Consider the following 8894-nt stretch of genomic DNA (forward strand, 5'->3'; position numbering starts at 1 on the left):
GGGGAATCTGGACATTTTACAAAAGAGGGAAAAACCAGAGAATCAAAACAGAAACTGTGCTGCCCAGATTAACTTCATGCCAGGCGGGCTCAGGGGTACCCGGACTGCGTTGTGGGTGCCCCCACCCGGCCCTGGGGCCGCCGTGTCCACCCCTCAGTGCCAACAGGACAGAGGTGTTTCCAGAAAGTGCTGCAAGGGGCGGGCGGAGAGAGACTCCACCCCACCCACGTGAGCCCAGGCAGAGACTGTGGCCCCCCAGGCCCGTGCCCCTCGCACGGGCAGCCCTTCCGCCATCCGTGCCCGCTGTCCTCTGCAGGAGGGCCAGCGGCTGCAGCCCCCACCGAGGCTGGGTCACCCAGGACCAGGCACACGCTCCGGCACAAGGACCGTCCTCGACGCGGTGACCTTCGGGGTCTCGAGCTCGGGGCCGGGGGCCGGCGGGACCGGGCGGCTGTTCTCGGCCGTGGCTCCTGACGACCGCCCGGGACACGCGGCGCCGTGTGCGACCCTGACCCCCGCCGCCTGGCTTCCCGTCGGTGAGCGGGCCACGTGCCCACGAGGCAGCGACGCCAAGCTCGACACACGCAAAGCTCTACGTCCGGCGCGGTCCAGAGCCGCGGCCAAACGAGACGCTGAGGAAGCACCAAGGCTCTGCCCCCGCACGGCCGCGTCTGCCCGCCAGGACCAGGCCCGGGCAGCGGCGCCCCTCGCCACCTCCCGGACGGGCGACCCGACGGCCGGCGTGTGCCCTGGTCCCGCGGACACGGCCCAGGAGCAGGCGCTGGGACGCGTGGCTGCCTGGAAAGCCGACCACTGAGCGGCCCTGTCCCGGAACCGCACGTAGACGCACGAGGCAGCTGTGCTCAAGGGAGTCACGGCCTGCGCCGCTCTTCATGGGCTCCCGGCGCCGCGTGGCTGACGGCTCTGTTCTGTCTGCGCTCTGCGTGGACCTTCGTCCATCAAGCACCCTTGAAGGAGGCGCGGCTGCGGCTCTGACGGGTGTGGGCTGGCTGCGCGGGCTCAGACCTGGGGAGCTTACGCTCTTAGCCAAAGGGAGGGTCGTCCAATGACAACTGGGTGAGGGGCTCACCCACTCACACCCCACCCAAGCTCTTCCGAACGCCGAGGGGACGCAGGGTACACGTGGCCCACCGAGACACCTCCCCCGGTCTACGCAGCGTGTCCGCACGGCACGGCCGCTGCCCCCGCGGCCGGGCCCCGACCCATCCTGACACACCTCCCGGGAGTGACCGCAGGACTCACCCTCGGCCGCAGAGCGCAGCCAGGAGCACCACTCGGAGTACAGGTAGTAGCTCTTCATCTCCTCCACGGAGATGGAGACGCGGGCGGCCGCCCCGTCCCCCATGGCCGAAGGGCCCGCGTCTCCCGGCTCCCCGCGGCCTCCTCCCGCTGAACTTTGCTCCCTGAGATGTGCACGCTGCCAGCTGGCTTTTTACTTTCGCTTCGCCGCTGAGCCAAGACGGACCGTCAGGAGGCAGCGACATGCCCGCGGGCCGGCGTCTCCCCACCCCGCCCCGCGCGTCCACACACGGGCGCGGCCGCGCGGCCCGGCCTGGGTTCCAGGCGTCGGGGGGACGGCGCTGCGGCCGAGACGCCCGTGCCCGCCAGCAGGCGCCCTCCGCCCGGGACGCGCTGGCGGCGCTCATCAGACCCCACGGTCCCGGCCCGTCTGAGGAGGTCCAGGGACAGACGGGGGGGCCGCGCGTGTCTTAGGACGGGGAGGGGACGGGGACACAGCCACCGACCTGCGTCCCAAGGCCCCGCCGGCCCCTTCCCAGACTCTCACTCCAGGCCCGCGTCTCTAACCCGAGGGGGTGTGACGCAGCGGCCCCCGCCTGGAGACCCCTGCGGAGCCCCGGGAACGCGCGAGCCCCCCACGGCCGTCGCAGCGGCCCGGCCCTGCCCGCCACGGGGACAGCGGGGGAGGCGCCCCCCGCCCGGTGCTCAGAGACCAGGTGGGCGGCGTCCCCAGGCCCCAGGGCTCCTTGGGGCCGAGACCCCACCGAGACCCAGACGCCTGGACCCCCCACCCTCCGTCCTCCTCCGATCTGGGGAAATGGGGGAGTTTGGGGCAGGAGGCCCGAGAAGGCACTTCAGCCGCGTCGCCTGAAATTCAAAATGATAAAAACACTAGCCATCAGCAGATCCCTCAGACCACGAAGGGTCTTGGGAACAGCCCACAGGGAGGCACCTCGAGACGAGGCTCTCCTCCGAGAAAGCACTTTAACTAAAACAGCACGTCCTCTCTGTCCTGAGAGCGCGCACCCGCTTTCAGCCGGGTGCTCCGAAAGCGAAACAGAGCCACGCGGTGAGGATGAGTGCGTGCCTGCAGCTTCTGTAACTTCCGGAAAGAGGAAAACCAGGTTCGCAAACGTAACACCCGCTGCAGGCAAGACCCAAAGCATCGGGGCCGAGTGTCAGCTGTATCGTCCCAGGCGCGTGCACACCTGCAGCGACTCTAAGGAGACCCGGGGCTTCTCGGGCACCCTCGCCACCCACTTCTGGCCTCGGCACAGACACGGGCCTCCCCCTCCCAGGCTCACGGGAACAGCAGCCCCGCGGCCTGTGACCTGGTGTCCCGAGTGCGACGGCGCGGCCCTGAGACACTCTGGACCCTCCAGGAAGAGGCGGAGGGGCCCAGGCAAACGCCGGAACCCTGCTGTGGACTCTGAAAGGTCCTCTCTGACAGTTAGTGCTGTTCTTCAACATTTTCAGGTGCGGTTTTCCAAAGGAAAGGAAACATTCCAAAGATGTCACCCACGGAGGGGTCCCACGCCTCCAGCGCACACAGCTGGGCAACGGCTCTCCTTTAGAACGCCTTCCAGGAGGACCTTTTTTTTTTGCACATGACCCTGTGTCCAAACATTTCCCCTTTTTTGCACCAGCTGCCAGGAAGCTCAAAGGGAAACTCTGTGCTCACCCACATGCCTCAGATGAGTTTATCTGCTTTTTTAAAAATCAGCTCTGGTTATGCGTAAAACTGTCCATGACAACCTGAAACACGCTTCTATAGAGACCTTTCAATTCCGAGGAACTCAGCTGGTTTTCCTGCTTGTCGGGACTCAGTCCCAAACGTCTCAGAGCAGAGGGGATGCCCTCCCCACCGCTCAGCGGCCGACCGCAGGAAGCGCTCTGCTTCTGAAAGGCGGGCAGCTCCTTGTGGGAACAGGGCAGAGGTGCCAGTCAGGAGCCTGACCCTGGGACCTCCCTGGTGGCGCAGTGGTTGAGCATTCGCCTGCCAGCGTGGGGCACACGGGTTTCATCCCTGGTCCGGGAAGATCCCACATGCCGTGGAGCAGCTAAGATTGTGGGCCACAACTACTGAGGCTGTGTTCTAGAGCCCATGTGCCACGACTACTGAAGCCCACGCACCGAGAGCCCGTGCTCCTCAACAAGAGAAGCCACTGCACTGAGAAGCCCGTGCACCACAACGAAGAGTAGCCCCCGCTCACCGCGACTAGAGAAAAGCCCACGCACAGCAACTTAGACCCAACGTAGCCAATAAATAAATTACTTAATGTAAAAAAAAAAAAAAAAAAAAAAAAAAAGGCTGACCCTGACTTTCGCTTCACGAACTGATCATGTCCACTCTGGCATCAAAGGGAACCTCAGCCTCATAGCCACGCCTTCTCCCGCGCCCTCACCTGCAGCGGGACGTCTGACTCTGATCCTCCTCTACCCTGAAGGTGCTCCGTCCCACGCTCACCCCAGGGAAATGGCTGCGGCACCCAGGGAGGTCTGTCCACGGATGCAGAGGCCAGCCTGACCCAGACACGTGCCTGGGTGGGTTTGCAAAGAAGGAACCAGGGCAAACTCACAGGCAGGAAGGAGCGCTGTGGCCAGACTCACTGCTTCTACGGGAGCAGGAAAAAGTGACGTTGTGGGGACCCGAGGGCTTGAGCACCGCTCTTGCGGGTCAAGGAAACTTATCCCGGAAATGCCAGGCTGGATGGAGCTGGTGGAGGGGGAGGTACGGACAGAGCAGGGAGGAGGAGGGGTGCACAGTGTGTGTGTGGGATGGACCGAGCTGGGTGGGGGATGGGGCGCGCGGGGAGAGGGCGTGGACAGTGCGGGGGATGGGGCGCGCGGGGTGGGGCTGCGTGGAACCACACTGACCGGGGCCACACGTGTCACAGAGCACTTCACTGCCCATCATCCACTCTGGGTCCCGACGACCCGCGGGCGGATCACGGAGCGCAGGCGTCTGACGTGCTCGCCAGGAAGAGCGGCTGCTCAGGTCACACTGCACCCCCTCCCCAGACCTGTGCCGACCCCCGCAGCCCCGAAGCCGCGCAGAGAGGGCCCTCAGGGCCCCGCGTCACAGCCGGAGGCCCCTGCCCTGCTGCACACGTGGACAGTGGGGGGGGACTCAGGCCCCTCCCCTCCCAGGCCTCCGCGCCTCCGGACGGCAATTCAGTCCTTCTGGGTCAGGAGTCCTGGGTGCCGCCCTAACAGCCAGAGCGCAGACCCCCGAGGCCAGGGCGTGTCCGCTCAGGCTCCTCAGGGAGCTCCCCTTCTGGGATGCTCAGCACGCGGTGGGCTTGGGAGGAGGACAGGGGCGGCTCCGACGGGATGCTCACAGCCCCCTATGCGCCGGGCCGGGGGGGGCCCCTCCCGCTGAGTCCGCGCAGGAGTCAGCGCGCCTGGTGAGAGGCCTCGCGTCCTGCGCTGGGCCCAGGACCACAGCCACGCAGCTGTCAGCGTGGGGCCGAGTCCACCCGGGGGCGTCCCGCCTCCTCTCCCAGGTGTCCCCGCCAGCACCAGGCCAGCCGCCCAGCCATCCCCGAAAGCGGGAGGACCGGGGCCTGAGCCACGAGGGGCCGCCTCCGACCTGCCACTTCTCATGTCCGACAGGCTGCAGACACGCAGGCGTCTGTCCAGGGACCGGATCCGCCCGGACACCTGACGGGGCGTGCCTGCCGGCAGCACCCACCCTCCTGTCCCAGCTCCCTGACGGGGGGAGGGGCTCCCAGCCGAAGGAGCAGAACAGAGTGACTGGCTCTTTTCTCCAACGCAGCCCCGTGGAAGCCCTGCTCCTGCAGAAGTCAATTCCTAAAAACATTCTTCGAGACCCGTGAGAGCTCCTCCTGGGCTGTCTGGCTGAGCCTTCACCGCGTCTGCCCTGCTGTGGTCCGGCCAGAGTCCAGGGCACGCAGGACCACAGAACAAAGGAAACCAAAAGAGACCTGCCGTCCAGCCCAGTCAAGGGTGCCCGACACGGCTTTTCTGTTCCAGCCTTTCTTAAAAGCCTCGCGGGCAGCACATGTCTCTTGGTGAAAGAAATACACAGGGAGCCACCCGCCCGCCCACCAAGGGACCCTGGTGCCAGTCCCCACGCCCCGCGGGCATCACCACCGCATCCCGCCTCACCGGGCTGCGGGCGCCTCGAGGCTGCCCGGCGCCTCCAGCACTGCAGCAGGGGCATCGTGCCGTCTCCCCACCAGGGCCGCAGCGGCCGCAGCAGCAGCTCCGGGTCCTCAGGCTGGGCTCACGTGAGGGCTGCCCTGCAGGACTCCGTCGGGGACACTCCAGGCCGCCTCCGGGGACGTGGGGAGGGGGCGCCGGTGACCTCAGGTACCACGAGGTGCCCAAGGTCGGGCGCAGGCACCGCGCGCGTCCAGGCCACGGTCCCCGTGACTCCCGGCACCGACTGGCCACTCAGGCAGCGGCGCCCCGTCACCTCCAGCCAGCTGTGCGCAGGGGGCCCGGCGGCAGGACGCAGGCCGGTCAGAGAAGGTCTCCTGCAGTGGGCGAGGCTCCCCATCTAGTTGCAAGTTCTGGGCGTTTCCTTCCTTGGGGGGGCGGGGGGGGGCTTGTGTGCGAAGCTCAGGGGCTGGCTCGCTCAGGAAGCCTCCGTCCACACCACAGGAGGCGGGAGGCGGGAGGGCCTCAGGGGACGCGCCGGGCGCTCTGGAAATAAACTGGCAGTTCCGCCCTCGGTCACTCCTGCAGCTCCGGCTCCGAGAGAGGAAACCCTGACGCTGCTTTGTTTGGCGAGCGACGCTCTCCACAGGGAGACTCCCCTGGACCGGGGCCTCCAAGCAAGGCCCAGGACCGTGGCAGGGCACCCGGGCGTGGCACAGCCCTGCCCGCAGCTCGCTGCCGAGGCTCCCAGGGCTCCGGCGCCTGCTAGATGCTCACGGTCGCAGGACAGGAGCCCGGGCTGGGAGAGGGCAGCACCTGGGCCCCTTCCCGGAGCCCGAGTGACACGGCCACACGAGGACGCCTTGGCTCACCCTTCTCCCACGCGCGTTCCCGACACGGCTTCCCAAGCTAGAGCCGACGCCGGCGGCTTCCCAGGGGCTGGCCCGGCACACGGTCTGGAGGACACAGATGTGCATCTGAGGGGGCGCGTCCAGGGCACAGCGCCTCAGGAACAGCCACGCGGAAACGTGGGCCCTGCGGATCCACGGAAGCTGCTGCCACGGGGCACTGGGGCCCGCAGGGAGCCGTCACCCGGGGCTGTGTCCCTCCCTGCCTGTGCCGTTTGCACAGAGAACCCTGACCCCCGGGGGTCCGGCCTGAGTCAGAACGCTCACCCGTGCAGGCGGATGCACGGCTGTGACCCAACATGGTCTTCCCACCACGTGGCTGGGGTTCCTCTGCTCTCCCTTAAACATCTAATTGTTTTAAAGATTTACTAATTAAACCCTTTTCCAAAAGCCGGCTCTGTGCTGCGACCTGGCTCACGACCTGCTGGGTTCTCTGTCCTGCATGTTCGCAGCCTTGCATTCCCAAGCACCCTGAGGTTCGGCAGGAATTTCCCAGCAGTCGGCGGGTGTTTCCTCCCCAAGACTCCGTGAAAAATCACAAAGACTCCTGAGAGCCAGGGCTTCCTGTGGGACGCTGGCCGGGGAAGCTGAAGGCCACTCGAGAACTGGACTCGCTCCTCTGGGCCCAGGGGTGTATTTCACACAACGTGGCCTCAAGTTCCTAGGAAATTCCTGTTAATAAATGGCATGGCTTTTGGCAGTAAAAGAGTCTTTAATCTCGCCAGGGGAGCCGGGAGGCATCTGGTGCAGGTCTCGTGCCAAGCGAGACTCCGGGTGATTGAAAATTCAGTCCTTTCGCGGCCGGGATGCAGGCGGGAGCAGGGGTGGCAGCGCTGGGCCCTCCGGCCACGCGCGAGGCTCGAGTGCCGACAGCCTGCCCCGCGCTCTTCTTGGGATGCCGTGTACAGCGGGCAGCTCGTGGCTCACACGTGGGGTCGGTGATTCCCACGAGGCCAGCACACAGGTGAGCACACCTGCACCTGGGAGCCCCACGGCCCCCCGGCCCCCCCAAGCTCGGACAAGCACGGCCCGATGGCCCACTTCATCCTTTCCTGGGTTCCTCCTTGACGTGGCGCCCGGCGACCCTGCCACGCTCGCCAGGCGGGGATGATTCCCTCTCTTGGCCGCGTGGGCTCCAGGTCCGGTGAGCACTGTGGTCCACAGGAGGCCACGTGCCTGACGAGCCCGCCTCTCTCCTCGGGCTCAGCCCCATCACCCGGCCCCGCTCTCGGCCACAACCTGGGGTCCCACCTGGTGCCGGTTCCTGACCGTCAGGAACCAGGCTGGTGCAGAGAAAGGGCAGCTCAGCCCCTGTGATGCCAACCGCAGGGTCCGGAGGGAGAGGTGAGCATCACCTGGACACAGAAGAGCCGCCCCAGCCCTGCCACGCGGGAGGACGGGAGCCCCGTCACGGGGCAGGCATGCCCCGAGGGGCCAGACACGACCAGGCGGAGCCCACCATGGGCCGGAAACGGGGGCGCTGAGGTGACCGTCCTGGGCTGGAGCCAGGCTGTCCCAGGCGGGGGCGGGAGTGGACCAGGGGCCGTCAAGACCGTGACAATCGGCTGCAGAGCCGGGGACAACCCAGGGCTCAGCTGACTCCGCGGCGCGCACGCGGCGAGGACGGGCTGTGGCCGCAGCGGCCCCTCCCCCGGGCGGCCCTCCCACCGGCCGGGCGGCCTCCTCCACATCCTCGCGCCTCCGCCCAACAGCGTCCGTCTTCCCTACAAGGAGACGGCTCAGGCCAGGCCTGGCACAGAGCTACGTCCGTTTCCCTCTGTCAGGGGTCTGGGGGGCTCAGAACAGGACCCCTACGAGGGCTCGCTTCCTGCAACTGAATACGGCTCTCGGGGGACACGGCCGTGGGACACCTGGGTCCTGAAAAGGGACACACCAGACGCGTGAACGCGTACTCTGATGCTGCTAGAACGATGGCCGTGGGAGAGCATCCCCAGCCCCGAGAGGCCGAGTTAGCAGCTGGGACAGCACTTGGATTTAGCTCCTTGGATTGAGGTAAAGTCGGTGTACGAGATGAGAAGGTGGGACGGAACGGACAGGAAGGACAACGTTTGGACTAAAGAGGTCCCGGGGCTGAACCCGAACCAGAGGGGTGAGCAGGCTGATGGCTTCTGTCCTCACGCACACCAGTGATCTGTTCCTTCAACAAGCAAACTACTGGGAGCTGTCGGTCCTCGTCGGGAGGCGTGAGAACTCTGAAACACGCTAGAGCGTCTTCTATCTGAACTGTCTTGTGCGTAACCTCGTCCACGTGTCCACTCATCCATCCATGCATCCGCCCACCCGTCCATCCTCGTCCGTCCGCCCACGGCAGGAGCTAGCATTCTGCTCAAGGTCCCTCAGTGGAGAAGACGGCCCGAGACAGAAAGACCCTTCTACTAAGTGCTTCTCCACGTCTGGTTCCTGGCCTAGCACCATCGGGGGCACCTGAGAGCTTGAAAACGCAAGTGCTCAGGCCCTGCCCCTGATGTCCTAAGTCAGACACTCTGGGGGCGGCGGCCCAGGAATCTGTGATGGTTCCGTCCAGACGACGCGGGTGCTCTAGCTCGCACCGCTGTCCTCCTGTATCCGGCAGAGGCTTCA

At 66.2% G+C, this 8894-nt stretch overlaps 1 protein-coding gene across 3 annotated transcripts in view; it reads right to left on the bottom strand.

The window, feature by feature from the left end:
* The window catches only part of MCF2L (MCF.2 cell line derived transforming sequence like), a 67764-nt gene extending 62059 nt beyond the window's left edge, over positions 1-5705 (bottom strand). For all 3 annotated transcript variants that reach the window (XM_057707766.1, XM_057707765.1, XM_057707768.1), the window contains exon 1: positions 5392-5705. In XM_057707766.1, the coding sequence (XP_057563749.1) occupies positions 5392-5446 (55 nt within the window). In that variant the 5' untranslated portion in view covers positions 5447-5705. The remainder of the gene's footprint in view (positions 1-5391) is intronic.
* Between the last annotated feature and the right edge of the window lie 3189 nt (positions 5706-8894).

Source organism: Hippopotamus amphibius, chromosome 14, assembly GCF_030028045.1.
Source record: "Hippopotamus amphibius kiboko isolate mHipAmp2 chromosome 14, mHipAmp2.hap2, whole genome shotgun sequence".
Taxonomy (NCBI): Eukaryota; Metazoa; Chordata; class Mammalia; order Artiodactyla; family Hippopotamidae; genus Hippopotamus; species Hippopotamus amphibius.